We start from the raw sequence: 16,973 nt of genomic DNA, 5'->3' as shown, positions 1-16,973 counted from the left end.
GTATTATTAGGCCCGAGCCCCCACCGAAGGTGAAGGCAAGGGACTATTATAACCGCTCAATATGCAGGAACCCACTAACCGGGTCAGTCACTAACGGACCACTAACAGTGACCCGGACCCCACCATGACGTGGGGATGCGCGAGACCTTTCCGAAAATATATATATTGGGGGTGCTGAAAAAAACGCTATATTGTTTTTGTAGGATTATTTATTAGGCCGAGCCCCCACCGAGGTGAAGGCAAGGGACTATTATAACTGCTCAATATGCAGAAACCCACTATCCGGGTCAGAGTCACTAACGGACCACTAAACAGTGACCCGGACCCCACCATGACGTAGGGATGCGCAAGACCTTTCCGAAAATATATATATTGGGGGGGCTGGAAAAACGGCTATATTGTTATTGTTAGGATTATTATTATTCTTCTTTTTATTCTGCGTAAAAACCTCTAATTTGACCCCCTCAACATATTCGAAAACTCACGAAAATTTGCCCAAAATTCAGGATCGTGAAAAAATTTTGTTTTTTAATACTTTTATAAACAACCTCAAAACAATGGCTCTACAGCGCCCCCTACAAAAGTGAAAATACATTACGCCAATGGGGGCCCGACCCACACTTTTTTCATCGCACAGCCACCAAATCCGGTACACATGTTCTTCGTGTCGGGGCAAGCAAAAAACCATATGACGGCGATGCTGCACGGTAAACAGGAAGTCCGCCATATTGGATTGAAATTTGAAAATTGCGATCTCGCCATTTTTGCACACTTCGTACTTTAACGAACTCGTCCTAGGGCTTTTCACCGATTGAGCTGTGGTTTGGTCAAAATCATCCAAAGATGAGGGGGGTCAAAAGTTATCCAAATTATTTTGCTAACTTTCACGGTTTTCGCATGACGCCGCCGACCATGTGACCTACGATTTTTGCCCCGCCCTCAAACTTTCAAATTGTTATAACTTCCACACGCATCGTCGGATTTGAATGGGATCAATTGATGAATTGTAGTCCCCATGGGCCTGAACCCATGTGATTGAACAAAATCACGATTGGTGCAATAGCGCCCCCTACAGATTGAATCAAATATTTGTATGGAGCGTCAAAAATTTAGTTTTTCCAAAACGTACCAAATTTGGCACAAAATTCCATTAGGCCATCCCGATCAGAAAAGCCAACCAGACCCATGCCCTATTTTCAACGGTGTTGCCACGGCGACGACCGAAAGCCGCCATTCATTTCCAATGGGGATTTTCCGAAACGTACCGTTTTTGCACACGTCGTACTTTAACGAACTTGTCCTAGGGCTTTTGGCCAAATGAGCTCATTCTTTGTCAACATCACCTAGAGATGTGGCACATCAAAAGTTATCCAAATTATTTTGCTAACTTTTACGGTTTTCCGGTACCGCAGCCAGAGAGTTGGCGTCCGCTCTTTCGCTCGTTTATGTCCAATTTGAATGCAGACCAAAAATTTACTTTGTCACATTTGAATATAGTTTGACACAAAAATTCCTTTAGGGGATACCGATCAAAAAAGCCAATCAGACCTATGGTCTATTTTCAAAGGTGTTGCCGTGGCGATGACCGAAAGCCTCCATTCATTTCCAATGGGAATTTTACAAAATGTACCGTTTTTTCACACGACTTACTTTACCAAACTCATCCTATTGCTTTTGGCTTAATGACCTCACTTAGAGGTGTGGAGCATCAAGAGAACCAAATTATTTTGATAACTGTTATGGTTTTCCAGTACCGCAGCCAGGTAGTTGGCTCTGCTTTCTTCCTCGCATATGGACAATTTGTATTGAGAAAAAAATTTTTAATTTGTCACACTTGACTATACTATTGCACAAAAATCCTTTAACATATACTGATAAGAAAAGCCAATCAGACCCATACCCTATTTTCAATAGTGTTGCCTTGGCGATGACAGAAATCCACCATATATTTTCAATGACAATTCTTTCTAATGGGACACAAAATGGCTGTCATGTTTTCAGGGGGTAAAAATGGATCCCACTGAAATCACTGGCTACACAGTTTGACTTCGGCACCAGGGGATGGTCACCGTCTGGGCTGTAATGGACGGTCACGTGTGGATACAGGGGAACCTCGGCGGGTCACGGCGGGTCGCGACGGCGAGGGCCGTTCATCGCCGCTTGCGGCTATATTTATTATTATTATTCTTCTTCTAACCAGAAAACCTCAAATCTGACCCCCTCAGCATATTCGAAAACTCACGAAAATTTGCCCAAAATTCAGAAAAGTGTGCAAATTTATTTTTTTAATACTTTTTTAAACAACCTCAAAACAATGGCTCTACAGCGCCCCCTACAAAATTCAAAATACATTACGCCAATGGGGGCCCGACCAACACTTTTTTCATCACAGAGCCACCAAATTCGGTACGCATTTTCGTCGCATCGGGGCAAGCAAAAAACCTTATGACGTCGATGCCGCACGACCAACAGGAAGTCCACCAGCCTGGAGTTTACCTAAAGGTCATTGAGTTCGCCGTTTTTTGCTCACCTCGCATTCTTTCGAACTCGTCCTAGGGCTTTTCACCGATTGAGCTGTGGTTTGGTCAAAATCATCAAAAGATGAGGGGGGTCAAAAGTTATCCAAATTATTTTGCTAACTTTCACGGTTTTCCCTTGACGCCGCCGACCATGTGACCTACGATTTTTGCTCCGCCCACAAACTTTCAAATTGTTATAACTTCCACACGCATCGTCGGATTTGAATGGGATCAATTGATGAATTGTAGTCCCCATGGGCCTGAACCCATGTGATTGAACAAAATCAGGATTGGTGCAATAGCGCCCCCTACAGATTGAATCAAATATTTGTATGGAGCATCAAAAATTTAGTTTTTCCAAAATGTACCAAATTTGGCACAAAATTCCATTAGGCCATCCCGATCAGAAAAGCCAACCAGACCCATGCCCTATTTTCAACGGTGTTGCCACGGCGACGACCGAAAGCCGCCATTCATTTCCAATGGGGATTTTCCGAAACGTACCGTTTTTGCACACGTCGTACTTTAACGAACTTGTCCTAGGGCTTTTGGCCAAATGAGCTCATTCTTTGTCAACATCACCTAGAGATGTGGCACATCAAAAGTTATCCAAATTATTTTGCTAACTTTTACGGTTTTCCGGTACCGCAGCCAGAGAGTTGGCGTCCGCTCTTTCGCTCGTTTATGTCCAATTTGAATGCAGACCAAAAAATTTAGTTTGTCACACTTGAATATAATTTGACAAAAAATTCCTTTAGGGGATACCGATCAAAAAAGCCAATCAGACCTATGCCCTATTTTCAAAGGTGTTGCCGTGGCGATGACCGAAAGCCTCCATTCATTTCCAATGAGAATTTTACAAACTGTACCATTTTTTCACACGACTTACTTTACTAAACTCATCCTAGTGCTTTTGGCTTAATGACCTCACTTAGAGATGTGGAGCATCAAGAGATCCAAATTACTTTGATAACTGTTATGGTTTTCTAGTACCGCAGCCAGGGAGTTGGCTCTGCTTTCTTCCTCGCATATGGACAATTTGTATTGAGAAAAAAATTTTCAATTTGTCACACTTGAATATACTATTGCACAAAAATCCTTTAGCATATACTGATAAGAAAAGCCAATCAGACCCATACCCTATTTTCAATAGTGTTGCCTTGGCAATGACGGAAATCCACCATATATTTTCAATGACAATTCTGTCTAATGGGACACAAAATGGCTGTCATGTTTTCAGGGGGTAAAAATGGATCCCACTGAAATCACTGGCTACACAGTTTGACTTCGCGACCAGGGGATGGTCACCGTCTGGGCTGTAATGGACGGTCACAGGTGGATACAGGGGAACCTCGGCGGGTCACGGCGGGTCGCTCGAGGCGAGGGCCGTTCATCGCCGCTTGCGGCTATATTTATTATTATTATTCTTCTTCTAACCAGAAACCGCAAATCTGACCCACTCAGCATATTCGAAAACTCACGAAAATTTGCCCAAAATTCAGAAAGCGTGCTAGTTTTTTTTTTAATACTTTTTTAAACAACCTCAAAACAATGGCTCTACAGCGCCCCCTACAAAATTCGAAATACATTACGCCAATGGGGCCCGACCAACACTTTTTTCATCACACAGCCACCAAATTCGGTACGCATTTTCGTCGCATCGGGGCAAGCAAAAAACCTTATGACGTCGATGCCGCACGACCAACAGGAAGTCCACCAGCCTGGAGTTTACCTAAAGGTCATTGAGTTCGCCGTTTTTTGCTCACCTCGCATTCTTTCGAACTCGTCCTAGGGCTTTTCACCGATTGAGCTGTGGTTTGGTCAAAATCATCAAAAGATGAGGGGGGTCAAAAGTTATCCAAATTATTTTGCTAACTTTCACGGTTTTCCCTTGACGCCGCCGACCATGTGACCTACGATTTTTGCCCCGCCCTCAAACTTTCAAATTGTTATAACTTCCACACGCATCGTCGGATTTGAATGGGATCAATTGATGAATTGTAGTCCCCATGGGCCTGAACCCATGTGATTGAACAAAATCAGGATTGGTGCAATAGCGCCCCCTACAGATTGAATCAAATATTTGTATGGAGCATCAAAAATTTAGTTTTTCCAAAATGTACCAAATTTGGCACAAAATTCCATTAGGCCATCCCGATCAGAAAAGCCAACCAGACCCATGCCCTATTTTCAACGGTGTTGCCACGGCGACGACCGAAAGCCGCCATTCATTTCCAATGGGGATTTTCCGAAACGTACCGTTTTTGCACACGTCGTACTTTAACGAACTTGTCCTAGGGCTTTTGGCCAAATGAGCTCATTCTTTGTCAACATCACCTAGAGATGTGGCACATCAAAAGTTATCCAAATTATTTTGCTAACTTTTACGGTTTTCCGGTACCGCAGCCAGAGAGTTGGCGTCCGCTCTTTCGCTCGTTTATGTCCAATTTGAATGCAGACCAAAAATTTACTTTGTCACACTTGAATATAGTTTGACACAAAAATTCCTTTAGGGGATACCGATCAAAAAAGCCAATCAGACCTATGGTCTATTTTCAAAGGTGTTGCCGTGGCGATGACCGAAAGCCTCCATTCATTTCCAATGGGAATTTTCCGAAATGTACCGTTTTTTCACACGACTTACTTTACCAAACTCATCCTAGTGCTTTTGGCTTAATGACCTCACTTAGAGGTGTGGAGCATCAAGAGAACCAAATTATTTTGATAACTGTTATGGTTTTCCAGTACCGCAGCCAGGTAGTTGGCTCTGCTTTCTTCCTCGCATATGGACAATTTGTATTGAGAAAAAAATTTTTAATTTGTCACACTTGACTATACTATTGCACAAAAATCCTTTAACATATACTGATAAGAAAAGCCAATCAGACCCATACCCTATTTTCAATAGTGTTGCCTTGGCGATGACAGAAATCCACCATATATTTTCAATGACAATTCTTTCTAATGGGACACAAAATGGCTGTCAAGTTTTCAGGGGGTAAAAATGGATCCCACTGAAATCACTGGCTACACAGTTTGACTTCGGCACCAGGGGATGGTCACCGTCTGGGCTGTAATGGACGGTCACGGGTGGATACAGGGGACCCTGGGCGGGTCACGGCGGGTCGCGAAGGGCGGGGGCCGTTCATCGCCGCTTGCGGCTATATTTAGGCCCGAGCCCCCACCGAAGGTGAAGGCAAGGGACTATTATAACTGCTCAATATGCAGAAACCCACTATCCGGGTCAGAGTCACTAACGGACCACTAAACAGTGACCCGGACCCCACCATGACGTAGGGATGCGCAAGACCTTTCCGAAAATATATATATTGGGGGGGCTGGAAAAACAGCTATATTGTTATTGTTAGGATTATTATTATTCTTTTTTTTTTTATTCTGCGTAAAAAACTCTAATTTGACCCCCTCAACATATTCAAAAACTCACGAAAATTTGCCCAAAATTCAGGATCGTGAAAAAATTTTGTTTTTTAATACTTTTATAAACAACCTCAAAACAATGGCTCTACAGCGCCCCCTACAAAAGTGAAAATACATTACGCCAATGGGGGCCCGACCGACACTTTTTTCGTCGCAGAGCCACCTAATTCGGTACGCATATTCTTCACATCGGGGCAAGCAAAAAACCTTATGACGTCGATGCCGCACGACCAACAGGAAGTCCACCAGCCTGGAGTTTACCTAAAGGTCATTGAGTTCGCCGTTTTTTGCTCACCTCGCATTCTTTCGAACTCGTCCTAGGGCTTTTCACCGATTGAGCTGTGGTTTGGTCAAAATCATCCAAAGATGAGGGGGGTCAAAAGTTATCCAAATTATTTTGCTAACTTTCACGGTTTTCCCTTGACGCCGCCGACCATGTGACCTACGATTTTTGCCCCGCCCTCAAACTTTCAAATTGTTATAACTTCCACACGCATCGTCGGATTTGAATGGGATCAATTGATGAATTGTAGTCCCCATGGGCCTGAACCCATGTGATTGAACAAAATCACGATTGGTGCAATAGCGCCCCCTACAGATTGAATCAAATATTTGTATGGAGCGTCAAAAATTTAGTTTTTCCAAAATGTACCAAATTTGGCACAAAATTCCATTAGGCCATCCCGATCAGAAAAGCCAACCAGACCCATGCCCTATTTTCAACGGTGTTGCCACGGCGACGACCGAAAGCCTCCATTCATTTCCAATGGGGATTTTCCGAAACGTACCGTTTTTGCACACGTCGTACTTTAACGAACTTGTCCTAGGGCTTTTGGCCAAATGAGCTCATTCTTTGTCAACATCACCTAGAGATGTGGCACATCAAAAGTTATCCAAATTATTTTGCTAACTTTTCCGGTTTTCCGGTACCGCAGCCAGAGAGTTGGCGTCCGCTCTTTCGCTCGTTTATGTCCAATTTGAATGCAGACCAAAAATTTACTTTGTCACATTTGAATATAGTTTGACACAAAAATTCCTTTAGGGGATACCGATCAAAAAAGCCAATCAGACCTATGGTCTATTTTCAAAGGTGTTGCCGTGGCGATGACCGAAAGCCTCCATTCATTTCCAATGGGAATTTTACAAAATGTACCGTTTTTTCACACGACTTACTTTACCAAACTCATCCTATTGCTTTTGGCTTAATGACCTCACTTAGAGGTGTGGAGCATCAAGAGAACCAAATTATTTTGATAACTGTTATGGTTTTCCAGTACCGCAGCCAGGTAGTTGGCTCTGCTTTCTTCCTCGCATATGGACAATTTGTATTGAGAAAAAAATTTTTAATTTGTCACACTTGACTATACTATTGCACAAAAATCCTTTAACATATACTGATAAGAAAAGCCAATCAGACCCATACCCTATTTTCAATAGTGTTGCCTTGGCGATGACAGAAATCCACCATATATTTTCAATGACAATTCTTTCTAATGGGACACAAAATGGCTGTCAAGTTTTCAGGGGGTAAAAATGGATCCCACTGAAATCACTGGCTACACAGTTTGACTTCGGCACCAGGGGATGGTCACCGTCTGGGCTGTAATGGACGGTTACGGGTGGATACAGGGGAACCTCGGCGGGTCACGGCGGGTCGCGAACGGCGAGGGCCGTTCATCGCCGCTTGCGGCTATATTATTATTATTATTCTTCTAACCAGAAAACCGCAAATCTGACCCACTCAGCATATTCGAAAACTCACGAAAATTTGCCCAAAATTCAGAAAAGCGTGCTAGTTTTTTTTTTTAATACTTTTTAAACAACCTCAAAACAATGGCTCTACAGCGCCCCCTACAAAATTCGAAATACATTACGCCAATGGGGGCCCGACCAACACTTTTTTCATCACACAGCCACCAAATTCGGTACGCATTTTCGTCGCATCGGGGCAAGCAAAAAACCTTATGACGTCGATGCCGCACGACCAACAGGAAGTCCACCAGCCTGGAGTTTACCTAAAGGTCATTGAGTTCGCCGTTTTTTGCTCACCTCGCATTCTTTCGAACTCGTCCTAGGGCTTTTCACCGATTGAGCTGTGGTTTGGTCAAAATCATCAAAAGATGAGGGGGGTCAAAAGTTATCCAAATTATTTTGCTAACTTTCACGGTTTTCCCTTGACGCCGCCGACCATGTGACCTACGATTTTTGCTCCGCCCACAAACTTTCAAATTGTTATAACTTCCACACGCATCGTCGGATTTGAATGGGATCAATTGATGAATTGTAGTCCCCATGGGCCTGAACCCATGTGATTGAACAAAATCGCGATTGGTGCAATAGCGCCCCCTACAGATTGAATCAAATATTTGTATGGAGCGTCAAAAATTTAGTTTTTCCAAAATGTACCAAATTTGGCACAAAATTCCATTAGGCCATCCCGATCAGAAAAGCCAACCAGACCCATGCCCTATTTTCAACGGTGTTGCCACGGCGACGACCGAAAGCCTCCATTCATTTCCAATGGGGATTTTCCAAAACGTACCATTTTTGCACACGTCGTACTTTAACGAACTTGTCCTAGGGCTTTTGGCCAAATGAGCTCATTCTTTGTCAACATCACCTAGAGATGTGGAACATCAAAAGTTATCCAAATTATTTTGATAACTTTTTCGGTTTTCCGGTACCGCAGCCAGAGAGTTGGCATCCGCTCTTTCGCTCGTTTATGTCCAATTTGAATGCAGACCAAAAAATTTAGTTTGTCACACTTGAATATAATTTTGCAAAAAAATTCCTTTAGGGGATACCGATCAAAAAAGCCAATCAGACCTATGCCCTATTTTCAAAGGTGTTGCCGTGGCGATGACCGAAAGCCTCCATTCATTTCCAATGAGAATTTTACAAAATGTACCGTTTTTGCACACGACTTACTTTACTGAACTTATCCTAGTGCTTTTGGCTTAATGACCTCACTTAGAGATGTGGAGCATCAAGAGATCGAAATTATTTTGATAACTGTTATGGTTTTCCAGTACCACGGCCAGGGAGTTGTCTTCTGCTTTCTCCCTCGCATATGGACAATTTGTATTGAGACCAAAACATTTACTTTGTCACACTTGAATATAAATTTGCACAATAATCCTTTAGCATATACTCATCAGAAAAGTCAATCAGACCCATACTCTATTTTCAATAGTGTTGCCTTGGCGATGACCGAAACCCACCATATATTTTCAATGAGAATTATGTCTAATGGGACACAAAATGGCTGTCATGTTTTCAGGCTGAAAATGTGGATCCCACTGAAATCACTGGCTACACAGTTTGACTTCAGCACCAGGGGCTGGTCACGGGCTGTAACGGATGGTCACGGGTGGATACAGGGGCACGCGGCGGGTCACGGCGGGTTGCGAGCGGCGAGGGCCGTTCATCGCCGCTTGCGGCTATATTTATATTTATTTTTTTTCTGTATTCTTATTGTATCTACCTTGTAAATGCTTTTATGGTTACTTTTTAAAGTATTGCTGGTATTTCTTTCTTTTATTTTTATATGCTGCTGTAACTTTTGGAATTTCCTCACTGTGGGGACAAATAGAGGTTAATCTTATCTTTAAAATGTCATTCTTATTTTTAGATGCTGAAATGTTTAATTTTGTTTTGTTTGTTTCCCTAGATGCCGTGGCTGTGTAGCAATGCAACGTGTTTGATGTGCAGCTGCTGTCCATGCAGCAGGAACTCCACTGTGACCAGGATCATCTATGCCTCCATCTTGCTGCTGTGGACCATCGTGGCCTGTGTCATGCTGTCACCAGGTGTGGATAAACAGCTCAGAAGGGTATGACAGGACCATGTATATATAGAACATAGACATTTCTATTCATAGTAACACTACATCTGTCAAACAGAATGGGAACTAGTCCTGTATGTGATAATTGCATTTGTGTGACAAAATATACACTGATATTATAGACATTAAAGTATTTAATATCAACTAATGCTGTACTGTCCATTAGCCAGTGCTATAAATCCACATGTTGCTATAGTATAATTTAAGTAATGGAATGAAACAATGTCATCTAAGGCTGACTGTGGAAGTTAAAATTAACTAAAGAGCTTAAAGTACAAGTGTGTAGCTTAAAGTCTTTTTTCATTACAGGTATGGGTCTGGTCCCATGTTAATGCTTGGGTACTGTTTTCTTGGTGGGTGCAAGTTTTTAAAATTTGACCTGTGCAAGACACTGCTGTATACAGTACACAGCTTTAATTCTGCTGTATTTTCTCGCTCATTGTTTCTGCTTGATGGCCAATGCAAATAAATAACCCAGAGAGATGGGTACATATAGCTTTGAGTGATAGCCATCACGACAGAATTTTTTGAGGTTGATGCATCTATGGTCTGATGTTTTTAATATAAACAAACAGGATACATAAATGTTTCTAGTAACCTAAGAATCAATCAATTAATGTATTAGCAGTGTGCATGTTTCCAGGTTAGTAACAAGATATTTCCTTACTGAAATGCCAAAGATGTGATCAAATATCTGTAATAAATCAGTGTTAGTTGATAGAGCTGACTGAGCAGTTAAAGTGCATTCAGAAAGTATTCAGACCCCCTTAACTTTTTATGTTGCAGCCCAATATGACAATTGTTTAAAGTAATTTGTTTCTCATTAATTTACACTCAGTACCATGTAATGACAAAGTGAAAACAGAATTTTAAGAATGTGGGTAAATGTATTTATTAATTCATTATACTCGCTTATTCTTATTCAGGGTCACGGCAATCTGCTGGACCCTATCACAGCTCTCTTTGTTTCAAAGGCAGGGGTACACACAGGACAGGTCACCAGTCCATCACAGGGCCACACAAAGAGACAGACAACCACACACACTCACTCCTATGGGCAATTTAGAATCAGCAATCACCCTAACATACATGTTTTTGGACTGTGAGAGGAAACCAGAGAACCCAGAGAAAACCCACAGGGAGAACATGCATACTCCACACAGAAAAGCCCCAACTAGGTTTCGAACGAGGAACCTTTTTACATACTACTTCTGCTTTTCCTTTCGGCTCCTCCCTTCAGAGGTCGCCACAGCGAATCTCTTCACTTCTTTTCCACACTGTTCGTTGCTCTGGACTGTTGACCCTAGGTACTTAAAATACTCCACCTTCTTCACTTCTACTCCCTGTAACCTCACTGTTCTGCCTGAGGAAAATCAGTAGTGCAATCAAAGTTTGCCACACCGACACAAACATACTTAGATTATACTTAAACAAAAAATATGTGAGTGTTATGTTATGTTATGAGCAAACTAACATTGAAAAGGTCTTAGTTCCTGTTCGCCCCCTGTTGGTGTTGCTCTCCGGGTAAGCGAATCACTTTTGTCTTGCAAGCATATCGTGTTGTGTGTGTTGCATAGTTCGTCTACAGACTAGCAACAGACTAGCTATAGTTTAACACACCTAAAAACTAACTAAACTCTAAACAATTCATTAACTGCTACATTCCGGTACTAGTCAAGTACCTTTCTATTTTGACCGGTATTTAGTGCTATTTCCTGACTTAGCGTTCGTTAGCCTACCGGTTAGCTTAGCTAGCTAGTTAGCTTAGCTAACATGGCCTCTCCCTCTCTCTCTCTTTCCTGCTCGGTGTGCCACATGTTTAGTTATTCCTCTGCCTCCTTTAGCGATAATGATACCTGTAATAAGTGTAAGGTTCTGTTAGCCTTGGAGGCGAGGATCACTGATTTGGATGCGCGGCTCCGCACCTTCGAACAAAAGCCAGCTAGCCTAGCCCCGTTAGCTGGTGTGGAGCCACCGAGCTCAGGGTCTGGTAGCGGTCCAAGGGCAGCTCCGGAGCAGCCCGGAGAATTAGCCTGGGCGACGGTCCGACGGAAACATACTCCTAAGCAGAAGCCCACGGCTCATCACCTGCCTGTTCACGTTTCTAATAGATTTTCCCCGCTCAGCGACACACCTGCTGAGAAACCAACTCTGATAATTGGCGATTCCATAGTCAGGAACGTGAAAATAGAGACACCAGCGACCATAGTCAAATGTATTCCTGGGGCCAGAGCGGGCGACATCGAGTCAAATCTGAAGCTGCTGGCTAAGGCTAATCGTAAATATGGGAAAATTGTTATTCACGTCGGCAGCAATGACACCCGATTACGCCAATCGGAGGTCACTAAAATTAATGTTGAGTCGGTGTGTAACTTTGCTAAATTAATGTCGGACTCCGTAGTTTTCTCTGGACCCCTCCCCAATCTGACCAGCGATGACATGTTTAGCCGCATGTCGTCGTTCCGTCGCTGGCTGTCTAGGTGGTGTCCAGCAAACGATGTGGGCTTCATAGACAATTGGGCCACTTTCTGGGGAAAACCCGGTCTGGTAGCGAGAGACGGCATCCATCCCACTTTGAATGGTGCAGCTCTCATCTCTAGAAATTTGGCCGAGTTTATTAGCCGACCTAAAGCCTGACAATCCAGGGTGGGGACCGGGATGCAGAGACTCAGTCTAAAACGCCTCTCTGCAGTTTCCTTAGAGCCGCCGCCCCCCTCAAACCACATAGAGACTGTGTCTGCCCCTCGAACATATAAATCAAATAAATCAGAAGTTAACAGAAGAGGAGTTATTCATAAAAACTTAATAAAAATTAAGACCACTCCTCTTATTGAACAGAAAAACAGAACTGTCAAATGTGGACTATTAAATATTAGGTCCCTTTCATCTAAATCTTTGTTAGTAAATGATTTGATAACTGATCACCAAATTGACCTACTTTATCTTACTGAAACCTGGTTACAGCAGGATGAATATGTCAGTGAATGAATCAACCCCCCTCAGTCATAAAAAATATCATGTTCCTCGAAGCACAGGTCGAGGTGGAGGAGTAGCTACAATCTTCCACTCGAACTTATTATTAAACTTTCATCCTCAGAACAGTTATAACTCATTTGAGAGCCTCACTCTTAGTCTCTCACATCCAAACTGGAAAACACAAAAACCAGTTCTACTTGTCATTGTGTACCGTCCACCTGTCCCTTACTCAGAGTTTTTAACTGAATTCCCTGACTTCCTGTCTGATTTAGTGCTTAGATCAGATAAAGTCATTATAGTGGGAGATTTTAACATTCATGTAGATGTTGAAAATAACAGCCTCAGCATTGCATTTAATTCTATATTAGATTCAATTGGTTTCATTCAAAATGTTAATAAACCCACCCACTGTTTCAATCACACCCTTGATCTTGTTCTGACCTATGGCATCGAAATTGAACATCTAATAGTTTTTCCCCCAAATCCTGTTTTGTCAGATCATTCTTTAATAACTTTTGAATTTAAAATGATGGATCATGCAGCGTTTGGAAGAAAAATCCACTACAGCAGATATTTATCCAACAACACTGTTAATAAATTTAAGAAAATGATTCCATCTTTATTTACATCTATGCCAAGTATAAACATAGTGGAGGGCAGTTGCTTCAATCCCACTCCCTACCAAATTGATCATGTTGTTGACAGTGCTGTAGCCTCACTGCGTGAAATGCTTGATTCTGTAGCCCCTCTGAAAAAGAAGTTAGTGAATCAGAGAAGACTAGCCCCATGGTATAATTTACATATTCGTACCTTAAAGCAGGCATCACGAAGGCTGGAAAGGAAGTGGCGTTCCACAAACTTAGAGGAAATTTTTCTAGCCTGGAAAAACAGTCTACTAACATATAAAAAAGCTCTCCGTAAAGCCAGAACTGCATACTATTCATCACTAATCGAGGAAAATAAGAACAATCCCAGGTTTCTTTTCAGCACTGTAGCCAGGCTGACAAAAAGTCACAGCTCTGTTGAGCCCAGTGTTCCCTTAGCTCTCAGCAGTGATGAATTTATGAGTTTCTTTACAAATGAAATCACAACTATTAGAGATAAAATTCAGCAGATGCTTCCTATACCTGCAATAAATGAATCTTCTACTACAGTAGCTCTTGAATCATCTGTAGGACCTCAGTTATGTTTAGACTGCTTCTCTCTCATAGATCTCTCTGAATTTACATCAGTAGTTGCTTCATCGAAATCATCAACGTGTCTCTTAGACCCCATCCTGACTAGACTGCTTAAAGACACCCTGCCATTAATGAACTCATCTTTATTGGACTTGGTAAATTTATCTCTAGTATCAGGCTACGTACCACAGGCCTTTAAGACTGCAGTAATCAAACCTTTACTCAAAAAGCCAAGACTTGATCCAAGAGTCTTGGCTAATTATAGACCAATATCCAACCTGCCATTTATTTCTAAAATCCTAGAAAAAGCTGTTGCTAAGCAGCTATCAGACCACTTACACAGGAATGAACTATTTGAAGATTTTCAATCAGGATTTAGAGCACATCATAGTACAGAAACAGCACTGTTGAAAGTTACCAACGATCTTCTCTTAGCCTCAGATAATGGACTTTTTTCAATACTTGTCCTCCTAGACCTTAGTGCTGCATTCGACACCATTGACCACAACATCTTATTACAGAGACTGGAGCATGTGACTGGTATCAGAGGAACAGCGTTAAAATGGTTCCAATCCTATTTATCGGACAGATTCCAGTTTGTTCATGTCCATGATGAACCTTCCACACGAACAAAAGTTAATTATGGAGTTCCACAAGGCTCCGTGCTAGGACCGATTCTGTTCACCCTGTACATGCTTCCTTTAGGATATGTCATTAGGAAGCACTCTATTAATTACCACTGCTATGCAGATGACACTCAGTTATATCTATCTATTAAACCTGTTAACACAAACCAGTTAACCAGACTTCAAGCGTGTCTAACTGACATAAAGGCCTGGATGACCAGTAACTTTTTACTTTTAAACTCGGAGAAAACAGAAGTCATTATATTTGGGCCAAAAAATCTCAGAAATAACTTTTCTCAAATAATAGCTACTCTAGATGGCATAACCCTGGCCTCTAGCACTACTGTAAAAAACCTTGGAGTTATTTTTGACCAGGACATGTCCTTTAACTCACACATAAAACAAATCTCTAGAACTGCATTCTTTCACCTGCGCAACATTTCCAAAATTAGGAACATCCTGTCTCAAAATGATGCAGAAAAACTAGTCCATGCATTTGTTACCTCAAGGCTAGAGTACTGTAACTCATTACTATCTGGATGTCCCAATATCTCCATAAAAAGCCTCCAATTAATCCAGAATGCCGCAGCCAGAGTCCTGACAGGAACTAGCAGGAGAGATCATATTTCTCCTATATTGGCTTCTCTTCATTGGCTCCCTGTAAAATATAGAATAGAATTTAAAATCCTTCTTCTCACATACAAATCCCTTCATAATCAAGCTCCTTCATACCTTAAAGACCTCATAGTACCATATTATCCCAATCGACCACTTCGCTCTCAGAGTGCAGGTCTACTTGTGGTTCCCAGAGTTTCCAAAAGCAGAATGGGAGGCAGAGCCTTTAGTTATCAAGCTCCTCTCCTATGGAACCAGCTCCCAGCCTGGGTTCAGGAGGCAGACACTCTCTATACTTTTAAGGCTAGACTTAAAACCTTCCTCTTTGACAAAGCGTATAGTTAGGGCTGGCTTCAGGCAACCCTGAACCATCCCGTAGTTATGCTGCTATAGGCCTAGACTGCCCGAGGACCATCAGTGCACTGAGCTCCCCTAACCTAACCCCCCCCTTTCCCTTCCCCTCCCCTCTCTTCTCTCCTCCCACCTCATGTATATTCCACCACTGAATCTTACTAACCTTGTGTTCTCTCTCTCCCCTAGTTTGTGCTCTCTCCCTCTCTCTCTATTCTCTCTGTACCTTCTGCAGGTGTCCCTGGTCCTGGAGCTGTATATCGCTGATGTGCAGTTACTGGTCCCACCAACCTGCAGTGTCTATTTGTTGTTTATTGTTGCTGTTCTTTTCTCTCTGCTCTATCCACTCACCCCAACCGGTCGAGGCAGATGGCCGCCCAAACTGAGCCCGGTTCTGCTGGAGGTTTTTTCTTCCGTTAAAGGGAGTTTTTTCCTCTCCACTGTCGCCAAGTGCTTGCTCATAAGGGATTTGTTGGGTTTTTAGTTTTACTTTTTGTAAAGTGCCTTGAGATGATTTGTATTGTGATTTGGCGCTATACAAATAAAATTGAATCGAATTGAATTGAATTCTACTTGAGTCCCTCACATTTACACACATGTACTCTGTTTTACTGCGGCTAACCTTCATTCCTCTCCTTTCCAGAGCAAACCTCCACTTCTCTAGATTTTTCTCCACCTGCTCCCTGCTCTCACTACAGATTACAATGTCATCTGCAAACATCATGGCCCACGGAGATTCCTGTCTAACCTCATCTGTCAGCCTGTCCACAGCAAACAAGAAGGGGCTCAAAGCCGATCCTTGGCGCAGTCAGACCTACCCCTTGAACTCCTCTGTCACACCTATCACCTCACCACTATCTTTCAGCTCTCATACATATCCTGAACCACTCGAACATACTTGTCTGCCACTCCAGACTGCCTCATACAAAACCGCAGCTCCTCTCTTGACACCATGTCATATGCTTTTTCCAAATCTACAAAGACACAATGCAACTCCTTCTGGCCTTCTCTGTACTTCTCCATCAGCATTTTCAAAGCAAATATTGCATCTGTGGTACTCTTTCTTGGCATGAAACCATATTGCTGCTCACAAATGCTCACTTCTGACCTCAGCCTAGCCTCCACTACTCTTTCCCATAACTTCATTGTGTGACTCAACACTTCCTTTTTCAACTTCCACCTCTTGGTCTTTTGCTCTGCCCTTGTCTTTTTTATCTTCCTCACCACCAGAGTCATCCTACACACCATCATCCTATGCTGTCTGGCTACACTCTTCCCAGCCACTACTTTGCAGTCACTGATCTCTTTCAGGTTGAAATGTCTGCACAAGATGTCTGTGAAGATTCTCAGTCACCCAGGGAAGGTTGTCTAGAGGTTGAGTCATGGCAACTGGATTTTCAGTTTTTTAGGCTGAAACATTTCACCA

General features: G+C 42.5%; 1 protein-coding gene across 2 annotated transcripts in view; it reads left to right on the top strand.

Moving 5' to 3' along the window:
- The window catches only part of serinc3 (serine incorporator 3), a 99,269-nt gene that overhangs the window by 55,681 nt on the left and 26,615 nt on the right, over positions 1-16,973 (top strand). The window contains exon 2 of one of the 2 annotated variants that reach the window (XM_026307518.1): positions 9,628-9,766. In XM_026307518.1, the coding sequence (XP_026163303.1) occupies positions 9,713-9,766 (54 nt within the window). In that variant the 5' untranslated portion in view covers positions 9,628-9,712. Of the gene's footprint in view, positions 1-9,627; positions 9,790-16,973 lie in introns of both variants that reach the window. The other variant, XM_026307517.1, reaches the window with a different exon arrangement.

Source organism: Mastacembelus armatus, chromosome 5 (genome assembly GCF_900324485.2).
Source record: "Mastacembelus armatus chromosome 5, fMasArm1.2, whole genome shotgun sequence".
NCBI classification, from domain to species: Eukaryota; Metazoa; Chordata; class Actinopteri; order Synbranchiformes; family Mastacembelidae; genus Mastacembelus; species Mastacembelus armatus.
Note: the sequence above shows the minus strand (reverse complement) of the source record. Positions and strands in the feature narration are given on the sequence as shown.